Source organism: Mesoplodon densirostris, chromosome 5 (genome assembly GCF_025265405.1).
Source record: "Mesoplodon densirostris isolate mMesDen1 chromosome 5, mMesDen1 primary haplotype, whole genome shotgun sequence".
NCBI classification, from domain to species: domain Eukaryota; kingdom Metazoa; phylum Chordata; class Mammalia; order Artiodactyla; family Ziphiidae; genus Mesoplodon; species Mesoplodon densirostris.
This window is the reverse complement of record NC_082665.1, coordinates 46,957,403-46,978,793: the sequence shown is the minus strand read 5'-3', so window position 1 is coordinate 46,978,793 and position 21,391 is coordinate 46,957,403. Positions and strand designations below refer to the sequence as shown.

At 36.8% G+C, this 21,391-nt stretch overlaps 1 protein-coding gene across 1 annotated transcript in view; it reads left to right on the top strand.

Moving 5' to 3' along the window:
• DCBLD2 (discoidin, CUB and LCCL domain containing 2) overlaps nucleotides 1-21,391 on the top strand; it is a 96,668-nt gene that overhangs the window by 39,555 nt on the left and 35,722 nt on the right. The window contains exon 3 of the mRNA XM_060098654.1: nucleotides 19,167-19,304. Coding sequence (XP_059954637.1) covers nucleotides 19,167-19,304 — 138 coding nt within the window. The remainder of the gene's footprint in view (nucleotides 1-19,166; nucleotides 19,305-21,391) is intronic.

Sequence of the window (21,391 nt, the reverse complement as noted above, 5' to 3'; positions counted from 1 at the left end):
TTATTTTTTTTTTTTTTAATCTTGCAGGATCCTAAATTTCCTCCTCTTGTTTTGACCCCTGCCGCCCACCTTTACCATACAGTTTCCATTTCTGTTACTTTTTTTTTTTTTTTTTTTTGCGATACGCGGGCCTCTCCGGTTGCGGAGCACAGGCTCCGGATGCGCAGGCTCAGCGGCCATGGCTCACAGGCCCAGCCGCTCCGTGGCATGTGGGATCTTCCCAGACCGGGGCACGAACCCGTGTCCCCTGCATCAGCAGGCGGACTCTCAACCACTGCGCCACCAGGGAAGCCCCATTTCTGTTACTTTTAACCTACTTCTCCCACCAAAGTATTTCCTTTCCAAAATTGCCCTATTCAGGATTTCTTTGCTTTTAAGTTCCTTCTCTGAAGTCAGTGCTCTTACGTACCAGTGGATTTTTTTTTTTCAGTATTTTCTGGCTGTGCATGGGATGTCTTAATTGTCTTTGTTTCCCCCAATGGGTCTTTCATTAACCTTTACCACTTAAGTTATTTTTAGACTCCATGAAATCTATTAATATGCTTTAGGGATCTGTGACCCTAGTAAAAATAAATAAATTTTGTTCTTGAAGTTTCTTACTGTTTCTTTTAAAGTTGTCTTTGTAAAAAAAAAAAAAATTATTTTATGTCAAATTGAAGTGTAACGTATTATTCCACTTGAAAGAAGTGTTATTACAGTATGATCATCATTGTTAACAGTTTACATTTAGAGTAGTTTTCCTTGGGCAGGAATTAAAGAAGTAGTATCTAATCTTAATGATTATAGGTATTTTGCCTGGTAGATGTGAGAGCCACAGAATTTCATGTGAGATATAATCCTGGCCTGTGAAAGCATGAACTCAGGAAGGCTAAAGGCATCTCATATCTGTTTATCATGAAAATACATTGATTACTGTGAATTTTTTTCATTAGAAGGCTTGATGGGTACTTATATTTAACTTGGATTTGTCCCTAATGCAGAAGCATCCTATGAGGTTGCTTGTTGCATTGGGAAGTATAGAAGCCATATACATTTCAAAAGACCTTAGTGAATCTTTGTGCCCTGAAATGGTCAGTCTGCTTTGTGGCCTAGAACAGAAAAGAAATGCTAAAGCTTTGTCTCTATAAATGATGTCATTACTTCAAAACGTTTCCTCTAATGTTTTGAGGCAGGTTAATGAGGAATTGACAGCTGTCCCATTTCTCATCAGCATTCAACTGGATGAAAGTAATCTACACGATGCTGACCCTATCCAAGAATTCCTATTTGTGAGCCCTTATAGGAAATATTTAAAAGTCTTTGACATCTCCCAAGTGGTGAAAAGTTTGCTTTTCCAGAAAATCTTTGAAATTTCTTGGTATGCTGTATATGTCTCACCTGTGATGTTTGGCAACACATCTGGTTTTGCTGAAGTCTATACACTGTTATGACTCATTGCTTTTTACATTAGGGTACTTGGTATGAGAAAACTCTGCCAGCTGTCCTGAAAGAAGCTGTCAACTTAATAAGAGCCAGGGCCTTGAGTCATTACCTTTTCTAGAGTTTTTATGAAGAAACAGAAGCAGAGTATGGAGCTTTCTTCTATCCAGAAGTTTGCTGGTTTTCCAGAGGAAAAGTGTTAGAGTTCTCAAAGTAGAAGTTTCACAAGAGAGAAGGAAAAGCCTACTAAATTTGATGGGGAAGATTGGTATTGCTTTGTGGATATTTTGGTTCTTGTGATTGCAATAAAATTTTCTATCAAGAACCTTTGGTCACCATCATGGATAGTAATAAAAACTTAGGTGCTCTTTTGTCCATGACGCCATTATGAAAGAGGCTATTAGAGGAGGCAATTATTCTTACAATCAAAGAAATGCAAAATTTTTAAAGTTAAGTATATTGCCTCCCTGACTTTTAGATTAGTGAAAAACATTTAAGTTTTAATATGTTGCTGTGGGTGTGATGAAATTGGTCCTTTTTTAATATTGAAGCTGTATTCATTGGTATAACTCACTTGGGTAGCCGTATGGAAGCATATATTAAAAATCACTCCTGGGCTTCCCTGGTGGCGCAGTGGTTGGGAATCTGCCTGCCAACGCAGGGGACACAGGTTCGAGCCCTGGTCTAGGAGGATCCCACATGCCGCGGAGCGACTAGGCCCGTGAGCCACAACTACTGAGCCTGCACGTCTGGAGCCTGTGCTCCCCAACAAGAGAGGCCACAACAGTGAGAGGCCCGCACACCACGATGAAGAGTGGCCCCTGCTTGCCGCAACTAGAGAAAGCCCACGCGCAGAAACGAAGACCCAACACAGCCAAAAATAAATTTAAAAAAAAAATCACTCCTAAGGAAATATTTCACAAGATAGAAGAAGATGTGTTAGGAAGATGTTTGTTGCAACATTATTCACTATGTAGAAAAATTGGAAGCAAACTAAATTTCTAACAGTAAGGAAACTTACTTAAAGTTAAGGGATATCCACCATATAGCCACTTCTTGGCTGTCACTGTTTGCTATGAACATTCTATTACCTGTCTTGCTGAACATGAGTGCACATTTCTGTATCGAGAAGAAGAATTGCTGGGTCCCTGGGCTTGCCTATGGTCAGCTTTAGTAGATACTGCCAAATGCATCTATGGTAGTGCCACTCCATGCCCACCACCAGTGTATGAGAGTACCAGTTATTATTCTCTGTTTTTTCTTTTTTCACCCTTCTAGTTTGTGTGTACTGATATCACATTGTAGCTTTGCCTTGAATTTACCTGATGGCTAATGATATTGTTCTCTTTTCATGTGTTTATTAGCCATTGAACATCTTCTTTTGTGAAGAATCTTGAAGTTTTTTATACATTATTTTCTATTGGATGATTATTTTCTTATTTGTAGGGGTTCTTTTATATATTCTGGTTATGGATTCTTTTTAGATATATTTATTACAAATATTCTCCCTTTATATAGCCTTCCTTTTTACTCCTTTATTGGTATCTTTTGCTAAGCAGACATTAACTTAATTTTAATGTTCACAGTAATTTTTTTTATAGTTAGTACTTTTTGTATTATCTTCTAAAATCTTTGCCCACTTGCAGGTCATGAAGATGTTCTCAAGGTTTTCTTCTAAATGCTTTATTGAGTTCCCTCCTGTACATTTATATCCTCAATCCATCCAGAATTGATCTTTGTGTAGGATGTGTGAAGTAGGAGTAAAAGTGTCAAGGTACATTTTCCTACATGGACTGTATTCATTTTATAACGTGCAAATACTGGATCTGTCATTTATTCATGAAAAAAATAACACTGAAGTAGTCACCTTCCCTGAAATTAAAATGCACAATGACTTTATGGTGTTGTAGAAAAACGTACTCTTAAAGTAGTCACCACTATCTTTTAGAAGGAGAGGCAAATCCATTCTTAGAGATATTACTGAATTCCTTTTAAACACAGTAAATATTTGTTACTTGTCCTTTTAAATATATACCCAAGGGCTTCCCTGGTGGCACAGTGGTTGAGAGTCCGCTTGCTGATGCAGGGGACACAGGTTCGTTCCCCAGTTTGGGAAGATCCCACATGCCGCAGAGCGGCTGGGCCAGTGAGCCATGGCTGCTGAGCCTGCACGTCCGGAGCCTGTGCTCCGCAATGGGAGAGGCCACGACAGTGAGAGGCCCGCGTACCGGTTTAAAAAAAAAAAAAAAATATATATATATATATATATATATATATATATACACATACACACACACACACCCAATAGTTGAATTGTTTAAAGGGAAATTAGATCTGTACCCTTCTATCGTTTTCCTCTGCAGGTGAATTTTTGTTGAAGCAGCCAAAACTAATACTAAATCCAGCCAAAAACAACTTACTGTTAGTCACAGCATAAGAGGAATAATTATGAGAAGACATCCTAGTCATTCAAAAAGAGAACACAAAATCACTTGAAGTTGGGCAGCTAAATTTTACATCTCAAACTCGCTCTGGCCCACCAAGCACAAGGCAGTGATCTTGAAGCCCAACTTTTTAAAGAAACTGTACTGATGGATGTTATTTAATGATAGAATCTTCTCTAAACATTTTCTGGGGACTGCAGTGGCTTCTTCTGTACTTTAGAGGCTTCAGCTGTGCACTTGCCCTGGCCCACTGCGTGAAGTTTTCTGAGAGCAGCACTGTGCCTGTCTGGTTTCATCACTGAATCCCTAGCACATACCTAGCTCAGTGCCTGGATATTCAGTAAATTAATTCCTTTGGGAATTCCAAGTTTTGTTTTTGAGATTAGAGGTGCTTCTGTACATGGGCCCTAAAAAGCTGTCCCCAAGTCTGTTTGTAAATTGAGTGATGTTCTCTAAGCAAGTTACATTTCTATTAGAGGTGGACAGTTGATGGTGCTTTTGCTTTCTCAAATAATTCCCCATTCTCCACCTTATCTTTCTAAGTTGCAAGTTTCTCAAATGAGCATTGTTCCTTGGCACACCTCTCAGTAGGTTAAATGATGTTCCACTTAGTTGAGAACATAAATCAGGTTTCTTAAGCTTTATGACAATATTAACCCCACCTCTAGTCAATCTGAAATCAGATGGATCTCTCCTCTCTTTTGAATACAGAGTATTTTATTTACCATCTTCCAGAGATTAATTTGTTGCTGTTCATCTACCTAAAGTGTAGTTGGTATGGGTATTAGAAGAGGCATGATATCCTTAAGATATCTAAGCTCTATTCAAGTGGATACGTATATACTGCCAACAGAGGCCGACAGGTAAAATAAATGAGTGAAATGGACTAGGTTATAATAACAGCATTGCCACAATGATAAATCATAACTGAGCTTCAGGATTGGGTACATTAGGGAATGGTGGATGCTACGGCAAACTGGAGTGTGACTTTTCTCTTTCAAAAGGGACATCCATTACTTAGGTACAACCACTTGGAAAACTAGCCCAGGTTTCCTTCTTTTTTTTTCTTGTGGTGTTTCAAGAGAAGCCAGAAATTCAGAATTTATGTGGAGTTTCCAGATTTTTTAAATCTTGGCAAGTAATTCAAACATTTTTGAAATAGTTTAGGCTCAAGACTATACAGGCCAAAAGGGCAAGTAAAATACATCTGTCTGCTAATTGAGGGCCTAAGCCGTATATACACTCCAATTTGCATACTATAGTACTTATCTCAGATTTGATCATCCAAAAGCAAGGTATTCTTACTATACACCAAAGTAAATTTCACATTGTATTAGTTTTCTGTTTCATAACATCACAAATTGAGCAGCTTAAAACGTCAAAATTTCTGGAGTGATGTGGCCAGGAGCCAAGAGATGCCGGCAGCTTCTAGAAGCTGGAAGGAGCAGGAAAGTGGATTCTTCCCTAGAGCCTCCAGAAGAAATCAGCCCTGCTGATACCTTGATTTTAGCCCTGCAGATGAAGCAGATCCTGAAAGAAGAGCAATAGAAGAAACATTGGTTTGCTGTTGGTCCTTATAAAGGTTCCATGACCCAGTGGAAGAGGAACACATGCAGTCATAACCCCAGAGAAAAGTATGAGAGAGCATCTAAATGTTTCCAGAAGGGTGGAGAATGACTAAGAAGAGCACCAACAGATGTAACAAGATAAGGAAATGGAAGAGCTCATGGATCAATGGCCAGGGATGGCTTTGGGTCAGACACTCCTTCCCCACTGATATATGGAATTCATGTAGTTCTAGCCTATATGTCATCCTTGGGAAGACAAGAGGGTGAGTGGAAATTTGGATCTGAACTACATTAAACATGAAATGACTTAGAAAATACTAAATTGATCAAGTCTCTGTATAACTGACTCATTTGTGTGTTCTACTATCAGGGACATGAGTGTTGAAAACTCAGAAAAGGCTGTAAACAAAGTTTACATGTATTTTATGACTGATTTTTTTGCCAAAAAATATTCTGAACAGACTAAATTCTTAGATATATTGTAAAAAAAAATGTTCTATTAAAGTGGGGGAAAAAGACATATTAAACTTGGAAATATAGTTTTGTTTTTATTGATTCTTTGGAAAATAACCTTTTGGGGTCTAGCACATAGAAACCATTTGTATTTGGATATTTAGTTATGCAAAATAAAAGCCAATCTTGAATGGAGGGGAAAAAAACAACAACAAAATTTCTTATCTCAGTTTCTGTAGGTCAGAAGTCTGGGCTTGGCATGACTGGATTCTCTGCTCAGGGTTTTGCCTGGCTGAAATTAAGATATCATCTGGAGATGCGGTTCTCATCTGGGCCTTAGGCTTCTCTTCCAAGTTCACTGGTTGTTGGCAGAATTCACTTCCCTGCAGTTATAAGACTCTGGTCCTCATTTTCCTGCTGCTGATTGGCCAGGGACTGCTTTCAGTTCCTAGAGGCCGTCTGGAGTGCTAGTTCACCACCTAGATGTTTGCTTTCTTTTAGGCCAGCTGACATGTGTCTCGTGAATTTCCAGTTCTGTGACTAACCAGAGAAAACACTCTGTTTTAAAGGCCCTACCTGACTAGGTGAGGCCCACCCAAGAAAATCTCCCTCTTGCCATATTTGTAATATAGAAGTAGTTAATTTTTTTTTAAAGCCAGGGGTCACGGGGTAGCATAAAAAGATCACATACCAGAGAAAATTCTAAAAGTCAATGCACATTGGAAAAATTTAGCTTCACTAGTTAATCAAGAAAATAGAAAATTACCAAGTTTCTTTTATCTCTAATACTACTGGGGACAGAATAAATTGATACAGCCTTTCTGAAAAGCAGTTATGTAGGTGTGGTTTATGTTAAATAAGAGCAAGTATATGAATTGATGAATAAAGAGAGAATACTGTGCTTGTGTGTGTATATATACACATAAACATACACGTGTGTTCATTTAATGATGGCTGTAACCCTATGAGATAAATAGTACTATAATTTTCATTTAACAGATGGTGAGAGCCAAGGCATTGAGAGGTACCCTTCAGAGTGTTACTAGTGGTTATCTCGGTGTAATAGGATTATATAAGAATGATTATTTTTTCTCCTTATATTCAAAATTTTTATGAAGTTTATAGAATTTTTAAAAGCACTTATAAACAGGAAAAAAAGTGGTAATAAGGCTGCCTTGAAATAAACTCTCAACCTATATTGGAGGTAGTGACGTAAATTAGTGTAACTCTTTTGGAAGGCAATGTGACCCTGTAATTTAAAAAAATCTGGCCTCAATAATCATTTTAAATATGGGGGGAAAAAAGGCTGTGCATATGAACAAATCTATTGCATCATTATCTAAAATATGGGAAAAATAGAAACCTAAATTTCTATGGTAAAGGAATTAGTTGTATAAACAATGACTTTTCCACTTAGAATTATTACAAAGAGATTATTGGTTCTAGCTCTTGCCACATTTTCCTGGGCCCCTGAACTCTGTTTCCTTTGGAGCTTTCATGGACTTCTCAGCCACTTTCTCCTCAAAGGCTTCTTCCCACTCTACTGCTGTTTAAGTTTCCTGTGGTGTGGACAGCCATGCACCCAACCCCCTACAGCGTCCACGCCTTCACATAGATGACCCACTTAACATCTAACATCTCTTCCCATTCAGAGATAGAGCCTTTCCTTCTCCCAGAAGGCAAGAGATTTCTTCTCTCCCGTAGTAGACTCTAGATAGGTCATCTCAATTCTCACAGCTCCTTCTGTTTCCAAAGGATCACATCATTCTTTCTTTCAGATTTATCACCATCTCTCCATGACAGTTTACCCTAGGATGTTTGCACCTTTTAGCCATTATGAATAATGTTGCCGTGAGGTATCCTGTACAAGTTTTTATGTGGACATATGTTTGCATTTCTTTTGGGTATATCCCTAGAAGTAGAATTGCTGAGTCATATGGTAACTCTGTGTTTAATCATTTGAAGAACTGACAGGCTTTTTTCTGAAGTGACTGTACCATTTACCAGCAGTGTATAAAGGGTTTCAATTTTTCTATATGCTTGTCAACACTTGTTGTTATCTGTCTTTTTTATTCTAGCCATCTTAGTAGGTGTAAAGTGGTATCTCATTGTGGGTTTGATTTGCATTTCCTTAGTGGCTAATGATTTTTTCTTTTTTTGCTGTTGCACATTCTGTGTGCTTGAACAATGACATTTGTCCATCATTGTGGTATCATACAGAGTATTTTCATTGCCCTAGAAGTCCTCTGTGCTCTGCTTATTCATCCCTCTCCCACAACCTCTGGCAACCATTGATCTTTTTATTGTCGCTGTAGTTTTGCCTTTCTTGAATGGCTTATGGTTGGAATCAAGCAATATGTAGCCTTTTCAGATTACCTTCTTTCACTAGTGTTAGTCATTTAAAGTTCCTTCATGTCTTTTCATGGCTTGATACCTCATTTCTTTTTAGTACTGAGTAATGTTCCATGGTCTAGATGTACCACAGTTTATCCATTCACCTACTAATGGATATCTTGGTTGCTTCCAAGTTCAGACAATTTTGAATAAAGCTGCTGTAAACATCCATGTGCAGTTTTTTGTGTGGACATAAATTTTCAACTCCTTTGGGTAAGTACCCAGGAGTGTGATTGCTGGATTGGATGGTTAGACTGTTTAGTTTTGTAAGAAATCCCCAAACTGTCTTCCAAAGTGGATGTACCATTTCGCTTTCCCATAAGCAATGAATGAGTTCTCCTTGCTCCACATTTTCACCAGCATTTGGTGTTGTCAGTGTTCTGGATTTTGACCATGCTAACAGGTGTACAGTGATATCTCAATTTTGTTTTTAATTTGCATTTCCCTGATGATAGATAATGTAGAGCATCTTTTCATATGCCTATTTGCCATCTGTATATCTTCTTTGGCCCATTTTTAAATTAGGTTGTTTTCTTATTGTGGAGTTTTAAGTATTCTTTATATATTTTGGATAGGAGTTCTCTTATCAGATGTGTCCTTTACCAGATACGTCTTTTGCAAATATTTTCTTCCAGTCTCCAGTTTGTCTTCTCAATCTCTAGACATTGCCTTTTCCAGAGCCAAAGTTTTTAATTTTAATGACATCCAGCTTACCAAATATTTCTATCATGGATCCTGCCTTTTTTGTTGTATCTAAGAAGTCATAACCATACCCAAGATTATCCAGATTTTCTCCTAGGTCATCTTCTAGGAGTCTTATAGTTTTGCATTTTACCTTTAGGTCTGTGATCCATTTTGAGTTAATTTCTGTGAAGGGTATAAGGTCTGTGTCTAGATTCTTTTTTTTTAGCATGTGGATGTCCAGTTGTTCCAGCACAATTTGTTGAAAAGACTATCTTTGCTCTGTTGTATTGCCTTTGCTCCTTTATCAGTTGACCGTATTTATGTGGATCTATTTCTGGGCTCTCTATTCTTTTCCATTGATCTGTTTGTCTATTCTTTGACCAGTAGCACACTGTCGTGATTACTGTAGATTTATAGTAAGTCTTGAAGACAAGTAGTGTCAGTTCTCCAATTTTGTTGTTCTCCTTCAATATTGCGTTTTCCATTCTGGCTCTTTTGTCTTTATATATACTTTAGAATCTGTTTGTCGATATCCAATAGCTTGCTGGGATATTTTTCCAGATTTATTGAGAAATAATTGATATGCATCACTGTGTAAGTTTAAGGCATACAGCCTGATGGTTTGATTTGCACACATTGTGAAATGATGACCATAGTAGGTTCAGCTAACATCCATCTTCTCATGTGTGTGTGTTTATATGTGTGTGTGTGTGTATATATATATATATATATATATATATAATAAAAAAGAAGAAAAGAAAAAATATTCTTGTGATGAGAACTCTTGGGATTTACTCTCTTAGCACCTTTCCTATATATCATGCAGCAATGTTAACTATAGCCATCATGTTGTACGTTACATCCATAGTACTTAATTTATCTCATCATTGGAAGTTTGTACCTTTTGACCACCTTCCTCCAATTCCCCCTCCACCCTCAGGTAACCACAAGTCTGATCTCTTTTTCTATGCGTTTGTTTTTGTTTTCGATTCCACATATAGGTGAGATCGTATAGCATTTGTCTTTCTCTGTCTGACTTATTTCACTAAGCATAATGCCCTCGAGGTCCATCAGTGTTGTTGCACATGGTAGGATTTCCTCATCTTTTATGGCTGGGTAATATTCTTTTGTGTGTATATGTACCACAACTTCTTTATTTATTCATCCATCTTTGGGCACTTAGTTTGTTTCCATGTCTTAGCTAGTGTAAATAATGCTGCTGTGAACATGGCAGTGCAGATATCTTTTTAACTTAGTGTTTTTGTTTCCTTTGGATATATTCCCAGAAGTAGAATTGCTGGATCATATCGTAGTTCTGTTTTTAATTCTTGGAGGATCCTCCATACTGTTTTCCATAGTGGCACTACCAGTTTACAGTCCCACTAACAGTGCACAAGAATTCTCTTTTCTCCACATCCACACCAGCGTTTGTTATCTCTTGTCTTTGATGATTGCCATTCTAACAGGTGTGAGGTGATATCTTTTTGTAGTTTTCATTTGCATTTCCCTAATGACTAGTTATGTTGAGCATCTTCTCATGTACTTTTTGGCCTTTCACATATCTTCTTTTGAAAAGTCTATTCAGGTCCTTTGCCCATTTTTTTTATTGCCTTTTTTTTTTTTGGCCACACAGGGCACATGCGGGATCTTAGTTCCCTGACCAGGGATTGAACACACGCCCCCTGCAGTGGAAGCATGGAGTCTTAACCAGTGGACCACCAGGGAAGTCCCCTTTGCCCATTTTTTAATTGAGGTGGTTTTTTTGTTTTGCTATTGAGTTGTATGAGTTCTTTATATATTTTGGATATTAACCCCTTATCAGATATATGGTTTGCAGATATTTTTCCCATTCCATAGGTTGTCTTTTCACTTTGTTGATGGTTTCTTTTGCTCTAGGGAAGCTTTTTAGTTTGATATAGTCCCACTTGTTTATTTTTTATTTTGCTGCTTGTGCTTTAAGTGTCATGTCCAAAAGATCATTTCAAAGACCCATGTCAAGGAACTTTTAATTTTTTTTAATTTTTGGCAGTCTTTGTTGCTGCGCACGGGCTTTCTCTAGTTGTGGTGAGTGGGGGCTACTCTTCGTTGCAGTGTGCGGGCTTCTCATTGCGGTGGCTTCTCTTGTTGCGGAGCACTGGGCTCTAGGTGCATGGGCTTCAGTAGTTGTGACTCACGGGCTCTAGAGCTCAGGCTCAGTAGTTGTGGCGCAAGGGCTTAGTTGTTCTGCGGCATGTGGGATCTTCCTGGACCAGGGCTCGAACCTGTGTCCCCTGCATTGGCAGGTGGATTCTTAAGCACTGCGCCACCAGGGAAGCCCCTCAAGGAACTTTTTATGCCTGTGTTTTTTCTTCTAGAAGTTTCATGGTTTCAGGTCTCACATCGAAGTCTTTTAAAAATATTTATTTATTTATTTATTTATTTATTTGGCTGTGCCAGGTCTTAGTTGTGGCACATGGGATCTTCATTGCCGCATGCAGGATCTTCATTGTGTCATGTGAGATCTTTAGTTGTGGCATGCGGGATCTAGTTCCCTGATCAGGGATGGAACCTGAGCCCCCTGCATTGGGAGCACAGAGTCTTAACTGCTGGACCACCAGGGAAGTCCCTCACATTTAAGTCTTTAGTCCACTTTGAGTTAATTTTTGTGAGTGGTATAAGATAAGAATTCAGTTTCATTCCTTTATAGATGAATATCTAATCATCCCAACTTGCACTTTTATTCAGATTGAATCTATAAATCAAGTTGGGAAGAACTGACGTCTGGACAACATTTAGCCTTCTTATCCTTTAACATGGAACATCTCTCCATTTATTTAGTTCTTTGATTTTGTTCTTCAGAGTTTAGTAGTTTTCCTCATGTAGATCTTATACATATTTTATTAGATTTATACCTAAGTATTCCATTTTGGGGGGTGCTAATGTAAATGGTATTGTGTTTTTAATTTTAAATTCCACTTGTTCGTTGTCGATATATAGGAAAGCAAATGATTTTTGTATATTAACCTTGCTGTAATCACTTATTAATTAAAGGAGTTTTTGTCAGTTCTTCTAGATTATCTACACAGATGATCGTGTCGTCTATGAACAAAGATAGTTTATTTCTTCCTTCCCAATCTGTATTATCTTTTTTCCTCTTTTCTTGTCCTGTTATGTTAGCTAGTACTTCCAGTATAATGTTAAACAGGAGTGGTGAAAAGGGACATTTTTTGCCTTGCTCTTGATGATTTTGGGAAAACTTTTAATTTCTTACTATTAAGTGTGATGTTAGCTGTAGGCTTTTTGGGGAATGTTCTTTATCAAGTTGAGGAACTTCTCCTCTATTCCTAGTTTTTTTAATCATGAATGGATGTTGGATTTTGTCTAATGCATTTTCTGCATCTATTGATTTGATCATGTGGTTTTTCTTTTTTAGCCTCTTGATGTGATTAATTGCATTGATTTTCAAATGTTGAACCAATCTTGCATGCCTGGGATAAATCACACTTGATCATGGTGTGTAATTCTTTTGTATATTGTTGAATTGTATTAATATTTTGTTGAGTATTTTTACATCTATTTTTATGAGAGGTATTGGTCTGTAGTTTTCTTGTAATGTTATTGGTTTTGGTTTTGGTTTTAGGGTAATGCTGGCCTCATAGAATGAATTAGGAAATATTCCCACTGCTTCTGTCCTCTGAAAAGAGATTGTAGAGGTTTAGTGTGATGTCTTTCTTAAATGTTTGATGGAATTCACCAGTGAACCCATCTGTGCCTGGTGTTTTCTCTTTTGAAAGACTATTAATTATTGATTCAATTTCTTAAATAGATATAGACCTATTGAGATTGTCTACTTCTTGTATGAGTTTTGGCAAGTTGTGTGTTTCAAGGACCTGTACATTTCATCTAGGTTATCAAATTTGTGGACATAGAGTTGTTACTAGTATTCTTTTATTATCCTTTTTAATATTATGATGTCCCCACTTTCATTTCTGATATTAGTGATTTGTGTCCTCTTTTTCTTAGTTAGAGGCTTACTGACTTTCTTTTCAAAGAGGCAGCTTTTAGTTTCATTAATTTCTCCATTGTTTTCCTGTTGATCAATTTCTGTTCTAATTCTTATTCTTTTCTTCTGCTTACTTTGGATTTAATTTGCTTTTCTTTTTCTAGTTTCCTAAGGGCTAATGATTTTTCAAACATTTTTATTTGCCCAGAGCATGGATTCTTTTAGACTATAAACCAGTGTGTCATGGGTTTTATGGTGATTAATATTTGATTAGCTTTTATATTTATATTTTTCTATATGTATCCATATACTGTTTTTTGAAATTCCTCTCTTATTTATCCATGAGAAACTTCTAACAAATTTGGCTGGCTTTGAGAGCCATCAGCAGAACCTATAATTGTTGGCAGTTAAATGCTTCTTGTTGATTCAGGAGTACCTTTGAATGACCAATTGGGGAAAGCAGTTACAGAATTAACGAGTATATTGGCCCAGATTAAGGATGAATTTTCTTCTTCCTTTCCCAGAGTATTTTGCCAAGTGCTTGTATTACTTGTATAATGGGTAAAACCTGTGATCAAAGGCGAGCCAAGTGAGGAGAGATACCATCATCCTGGCTGGGAATAAGAGGTGAAAATAGGTGTTTATCTGGTATATATTGATCTCACTTAAGCACCTGCAAGGAGAGCTGTTGTACTTTCTTTTTTTCTTGTTATTTTTTTTAAATTGGGATTCTTTAGGACTGCCTTTTGAGTTTCACAGAAAAAGAGGGGGTTTAAAAAAGTGTTTTGTTTCTACCACAGATTGAATTTATACACATTTCAGATGACAAGAGAACTCTAAATAAATAAACAAACAAGAGGTGAAACTGCAATGCTAATAGAAAATACTTTTATGATTATGTCTGTATTATAAAAGGGTTAAAAAAATTTTTGTTTCACTTCAAGAATATATTTTTGTCAATTATTTTCATAGAGCACTTTTACTTTTAAATCTAATAACTTGGAATTTCCTAGTATTTGTATACATGATATAATTTTTATAAAGTAAGGATAGTTCTGTGTGTCATGATCATATTCTTTATGATCATTTAAATATGATCTTTTTTGTTTGTATCTAAAAGTATCTGAAAAGTCAGTATTTGTACTGAGCACCTTTATGGGCCTTGTAATAAAATCCTTAAATGGCAAAGAACAGCTAGTGCTGATAAGCCCAGCTGAACCTATTGTTCATTTTTACAAGAGTTAACTGGCTTATGTAAAGATTCTAGCTGATACAATTTTTCTCCCTTTTACCTATTCCCACTGGGCCTTAAGATTTAATGTGATGGACCCTGGCTCTGCACACATTTGGTTTTGCTAACAAATTATACAATGTCTAATATTTTTAGTATTTGAGATAATATTTGGAATAACATGAAGTACATATTATATTGCTCTGTTTTAATATTAGGTCATTATTTTTTAATATTTAGTATTCAAAAATAAGACAGTATCTAATATTTGTCCTATTTACCAGACTGTTTCTAAGTTATTTAGTATTAAACAATCTAAAGACTTAATCATCTTTTCTTCTTGTATATTCATATAATAACTGTTATAGGGTTCTTGTTTTACTTGAAAGTTAAAAATATTGATTGCTGTATTTAAATTGCATTCCATATTTAGCAATAGAAGGCTTTTTTTTTTTTTTTTTTTTTGCACAGTAGGTGTTTTTAAAGAAAGAATGAGCAAGGACTTCCCTAGTGGTCCAGTGGCTAAGACTCCACGCTACCAATGCGTGGGACCCGGGTTCAATCCCTGGTAGGAAACTAGATCCCACATGCCGCAACTAGGAGTTTGCATGCTACAACTAAAGATCCGGCACTCGGCAACAAAGATCTGGAGTGCTGCAACTGAGACCCGGCGCAGCTGAATGAATAAATATTTAAAAAATAAAAAAATAAAGAAAGGATGAGCAAGACATATATTTTATATTGAACACCATAGCAAACACCTAAGACCTGTGTGTGTGTATGTGCGTGTGTATGCACACCTTGATGTTTGGTATTTATTCAGTTTTTTCAGCTGTCAGAAGGGGGTGGAATAGATCTCTGAAGTTCTCGTTCTGCTGTGTCCGATTCTGTGACCTACTTTTTCTTTGTGCAAAACACCTCACAATAAAAATTGTTTTAATGTTTGCATTTCTTTTGAAAGCTTTATCGAGATATAATTTATATACCATAAATTTCTCCTATTTTAGATGTATAGTTTGATGAGTTTTAGTATATTTATATAGCTGAGGTGAACATCACTAAAATGCAGGTTTAGAAATTTCCATCACACCAAAAAGTTCCCTTGTGCCCATTTGGAGTCAATTCCCACTTCACCCCTGGTCCCAAGCAGCCACTGATCCTATGTTTTATCTTTATTGTTTTTTGCCTTTTCTAGAAATATCATAAATGGCTTCTTCTATTTAGCATAATGTTTTTGAGGTTCATCATTTTTATTTTGGGCAAATAAAAGATAACTAGAAGTAGAATTGTTGGGTTGTATGAAATGTATGATATGTATATTTTATGTTTAACATTTTAAGAAACTGCCAAATTGTTTTTCAAAAATGGCTGTGCCCTTTTATGATTCCATCATCAGTGTATGAAGGTTTCAGTTTCTCCACATTCTTACCAATATTTGGTTTTGTCAGTCTTTGATTATAGCTAATCTAGTGGGTATGTAGTGGTATCTCCTCATTAGTTTTAATATGCATTTCTTTAATGACTAATACTGTTGAGCATCTTTTCATGTGCTTATTTGCCTTTAGTGTGTCTTCTTTGTTAAAGTGTCTGTTTAAATCTTTTGCCCATTTAAAAAAATTGGATTGATTGAGTTACAGGAGTTTTTTTACACATTTCAGATGTGAGGTCTTTATCAGATTAAAGTTTTGCAGATATTTTTTCTTAGCCTGTCGTTTGTCTTTTCATTTTCTTAATGGTGTCTTTTGTTTTTTTTGCGGTACGCGGGCCTCTCACTGTTGTGGCCTCTCCCGTTGCGGAGTGCAGGCTCAGCGGCCATGGCCCACGGACCCAGCCGCTCCGCGGCACGTGGGATCCTCGCGGACCGGGGCATGAACCCGTGTCCCCTGCATCAGCAGGTGGACTCTCAACCACTGCGCCACCAGGGAAGCCCCAATGGTGTCTTTTAAAGAGCAAACATTTAAAGTTTTGATAAAATCCTAATTATTAATATTTTTCTTCAATGGATTATGCTTTTGGTGTTGAATCTAAGAAATCCTTGCCTAATCCAAAGTCACAAAGTTTTCTTTTATGTCTTCTTGTAAGAGTTTTATAAGGTTAGCTCTTAGAGTTAAATCTATGATCCATTTTGACTTAATTTTTGTATATATTGTGAAGTTCCAAGTTGTTTTTTCATATTGATATCCAACTGGCTTAGTACATTTGTTGAAGCGACTGTTCTTTCCCTGTTGACACTTTTTTCAGAAATCAGTTGATAGTTGTAAGTAGGTTCATTTCCGGACTCTGTTCTGTTCCATTCACATTAATGTAGATATTCACCCTTAAAAAGATGCCACGCTCTTCTTGATTACTGTAGTTTTATATAGTAAGTTTTAAAGCAGGTAATGTAAGCCTCTCTACTGTCTTCTTTACTAAAATTATTTTGGCTATTCTGTGTCCTTTGCATTTCCATATACATTTTAGGCTCAACTTGTTAATTTCTAAAAAAAAAAAAAAACCCTGCTAAGATTTTGATATGGATTGCATTGAATCAGTAGATCACTCTGGGGAGAACTGACATCTTAACAATATTGAATCTTCTAGTCCATGAACTTGGTATATCTCCTGATTTATTTAGTTCTTTAATTTTTTAGCAGTGTTTTGCATATTTTAATGTACAGGTTTTGAATTTCTTTTTTTAAAATGTATCTAAATAGTTAATCTTTTTGTTGCTATTATAAATTAAGCTTTAAAATTTCATTTCAGATTGTCACTAGTTTATGGAAATAAAATTGATTTTTTAAAATTGAAGTATAGTTGATTTACAATATTATGTTAGTTTCCAGGTGTACAGCATAGTGATTCACGGGGGTTTTTTTGCCAATTATATTCCATTATAGGCTATTTCAAGATTTTGAGTATAATTCCGTGTGCTACACAGTAAATCTTTGTTGCTTATCTAGTTTATATACAGTAGTAGTTTGTCTCTGTTAATCCCATACTCCCAATTTTTCCCTCCCCACCTCTCTCTCCCCTTCGGTAACCATAAGCTTGTTTACTGTGTCTGTGAGTCTGTTTCTGTTTTATGATGAATTTGTAATGAATTCATTTCTTTCTGACTTCAGTTAGTATGATATTCTCTAGGTTGCTGCAGGTGGCAATATTTCATTCTTTTTTGGCTGAGGAATATTCCAACGTGTGTGTGTGTGTGTGTATACCACACACCCACACACACACACACACACACACACACATACATACCACGTCTTTTTTTCTTTTTTCTTTTTTTCCGGCTGTGTTGGGTCTTTGTTGCAGCGTGTGGGCTTCTCTCTCTAGTTGTGGCCTGTGGGTTTTCTGTCTCTAGTTGTGGTGTGTGGGCTCCAGGGCACGTGGACTCCAGAGTGCTTGGGCTCCAGAGCGCCTGGGCTCTGTAGTTTGCAGCACACAGGCTCTATCGTTGAGGCACGCGGGCTTAGTTGCCCCGTGTCATGTGGGACCTTAATTCCCCGACCAGGGATGGAACCCGCGTCCCCTACATTGGAAGGTGGATTCTTTACCACTGGACCACCAGCAGAGTCCCATACCACATCTCCTTTATCCATTCATTTGTTGACGGACGCTTAGGTTGCTTCTGTGTCTTGGCTATTGTAAATAGTGCTACTATATTATGAACATTGGTGGTGGGGGGGGTGCATGTATCTTTTCAAATTACAGTTTTCATCTTTTCTGGATATGTTACCAGGAGTGAGATTGCTGAATCATATGGTAGCTCTATTTTACAGTTTTCCATAGTGGCTGCACCAATTTACATTCCCACCAGCAGTGTGGGAGGGTTCCCTTTTCTTCACACCCTCTCCAGCATTTATTATTTGTAGATTTTTTGATGATAGCATTCTGACAGCTATGAGGTGATACCTAATTGTAGTTTTGATTTGCATTTGTCTAGTAATTAGTAGTGTTGAGCAAGCATCTTTTCATGTGCCTGTTGGCCATCTGTATGTCTCCTTTGGAGAAATGTCTATTTAGGTCTTCTGCCCATTTTGATTAGGTTATTGTTTACAATTGACTTTTGTATATCGACTTTGTGACCATATCTCCCTTACCAGTTCTGGTGGGGGGTTTTGGTTGATTATTTAGCATTTTCTACTCACATGAAAACGTACTGTCCTTGAAAATGATATCTATGGAAGTTCACATTACTCTTATTCAAGTGATGTTATTCAACTTAAAATATTTTTAGAACTTTTTATTCAGAATTTGTTAAAGTTACCAGGCATATAAGAAAAACCCATTTTTATTAGTTATTGGTGGATATCTTGCTCTAATTTTCTTTTCTGCCCTTTTATCTTAATAAACTTAGATCTGTACTGAGGGAGGATATGTTATTTTTTACATGTCTGTTAGACATTAAAGGATAAAAGTTGGTAGGCAGTTAGATATATGCATCTGAAGTTCAAGGAAAAGGCTATGTAGAGGTGTAAATGTGAATTGTCATATCACAGTTAAAGCTGTAGGACTAGATATGATCACCTAAAGGGGTTGACAGAAGTCCAGCAATTCTTGGAAGAAAACTTGAGAAGGTCTGTAAAAGGTTTGAGGGGTGCCCTGAGCTCAAGAATCTGTTTCCCCTTGGGGAACATGTTAAGAATACTACTGCTTGACTGTCAATTCATGTATGAGCCACCTGCCTGCATGAAATGCTTTAAGTTAATTTTTTAAAATTCCTTGTCACAGTTTTAAAGAGTATAAATATATTTCACAGGAAATTGAGTCATTATAAGGTCAGTGATGCCTGTATACACTGTTTTTCCTTTTGAATCATTTGAACAGTTATTACTTGGAATTTTTTTTTTCTCTCCGGAGTAATGTGAGTTTTTCATCATTAAACATTCTAGTCATCATTTTAGATTAATTTAATGCCCAGTTTGGTATATTATTATGATTCTTTTACCTACATTGTAAATATTATTGACTTCATGAATCACACCAAATATCTGCTTTTCTTTGATTTCTAGGCAAATACTGTGGTCTGGGGTTGCAAATGAACCATTCAATTGAATCAAAAAGCAATGAAATTACAGTGCTGTTCATGAGTGGAATTCATGTTTCTGGACGAGGATTTTTGGCTTCATACTCGGTTATAGATAAGCAAGGTAATTTTCACTTTATATCATGATTCCCACATTTTACAGTTTCTGAAAACAAAAATGCAATGTTTTCTTTGAGTACCTGTTATCTGAGTTTGGAATAGTGTAGGAAGACTGAACAGTTAATACCACATACATACATAAATCTGACAAAATTAGATCAGTTTCAGAATTTTTTAAATTAAGTATATTAACTTTATATAAAGTCTTTTTATGTACTTACCTTTCCTTAGTAGAAGAAATATTGAGTTTTCCACCTTTATAAGATTGGAACACAAATGATAATAAATTTTAAAAATCTATCATTGGGGCTTCCCTGGTGGCGCAGTGGTTGAGAGTCCGCCTGCCGGTGCAGAAGACAGGGGTTCGTGCCCCGGTCCGGGAAGATCCCACATGCCGTGGAGCGGCTGGGCCCGTGAGCCATGGCCGCTGAGCCTGCGCATCCGGAGCCTGTGCTCCACGGCGGAAGAGGCCACGGTGGTGAGAGGCCCGCGTACTGCAAAAAAAAAAAAAAAAAATCTGTCAGTTACTGTATCAATTTAAAGCTTTATTATCCACTGTTTACCACTTCATCTTCCTGTGTTAAAAACCATATTACCATTCTTTTCAAAGAAGAGACTTGCATAGCACCAGGAGTAACCTGGAGAGTGTTCTCTGAGACACTACAGGATAAACATGAGATATTTTCTAGATTGTTAATATTTAGAATCTGAAGGGGGGAATTAAAAGCAAGGCTATTAAGTGAAATAGATACATACTATCTGTCTCATTAAAGTTTCATTGAGTGTGAGAGAGGAGAGCTGTTCTGTGTGAAAAAAGGTCTACTTTCCTTTAATTTCTAAGCTATGGAACAAGGTTTGAAGACTAATAAAATCCCTCAGAGTGAAAAAGAAAACTCATTTGAATGGAATAATGGAAAGAAAAGAACTGGAAATGTTATGCTAAATGAACAATTAATATATTTGACAGAACTAGGAAAACTAAGGCAGTGTGGTGTTGTAGAAGGGGCACTAAGTAGCCCTGGAATCAAAGCCTGCCTTTGCCATGCACTAAGCAGGTGACCTCTGACCAGTCATTTCACCTCTGTCAGTTTCATCTGGAAATGGGTTAGTTGTGAGGACTAAATCTAATAATACATGTTTAGTGTCTGTAGGCACATAACATAGTAGGCAGAAGACAAATGTTAGTTTCCCCCCTTTCACTACTGTACACACACACACATCTCACTTTCCCCACTCCTGCCCCGCCTGCCACCATCAGAAGAGTAAGGTAGAAAACACAGAGTGAAATGATAGCTTTCCATCCTTTCGGTTTTACTTTGTGAAAGTCTTGGGTTGATGGGTGAGAGGATAGAAGATAATTAATTTGCTTCTTATTCTTCTTAAGTTTCTTGGTTGCAGTATCAGGTTAAATTACTTATTTTACGTTTTCATGTTTTCCCCTTTCTCTCTTTGTTATTTATTGAGTGAAAGGTTTCTGGAAAATAATATCTCCTCTTTACCAAAAATTTTCTTACATTGGATATTTAAATTATGGAGCTTTTGATCCACGGAAACCTAAATGCCCTTATTAGAGTTTCTTAAGAATTGACAATCATCTCAGATACCACAATCAGTATGTTGTAGACTTATATACATCTATGCCAGATTTAAAATGGCTATGTCACTATTTCAGATGACTCTTAGCTTCCAAAGATTTTTTCGAAATATCCACCTTAATCAGGAACTTCCTTATAGTAACACTTTCCAAAGTCATAATCATCTTGGGAAATCCTCATCTCACAGCTTGCTCCTGAATTTTTTCTTAATGTTTTTGTGCATTCTTACACATCCATCAAGCATTTGTTTCATTTGAAGTGAATTGGCTAAATTCAAGAGAACACTGGTTGAATTTCATATTACTTCTTCTTGGGTGGCCTTTCAGACATAATTTCTTGTAATGGCTCATTCATTTGAAGGCTGGTGCGCTTTGGTTGAGAGTCTCAGTTTGTTTCCATCCAGGAAACTTAGCTGCCACACTGAATTCCATGAATACTTTCAAGGAACATCACTACATGTCCCCAGCTTAATAACCTAGTTAACGGTTTAGAGTAT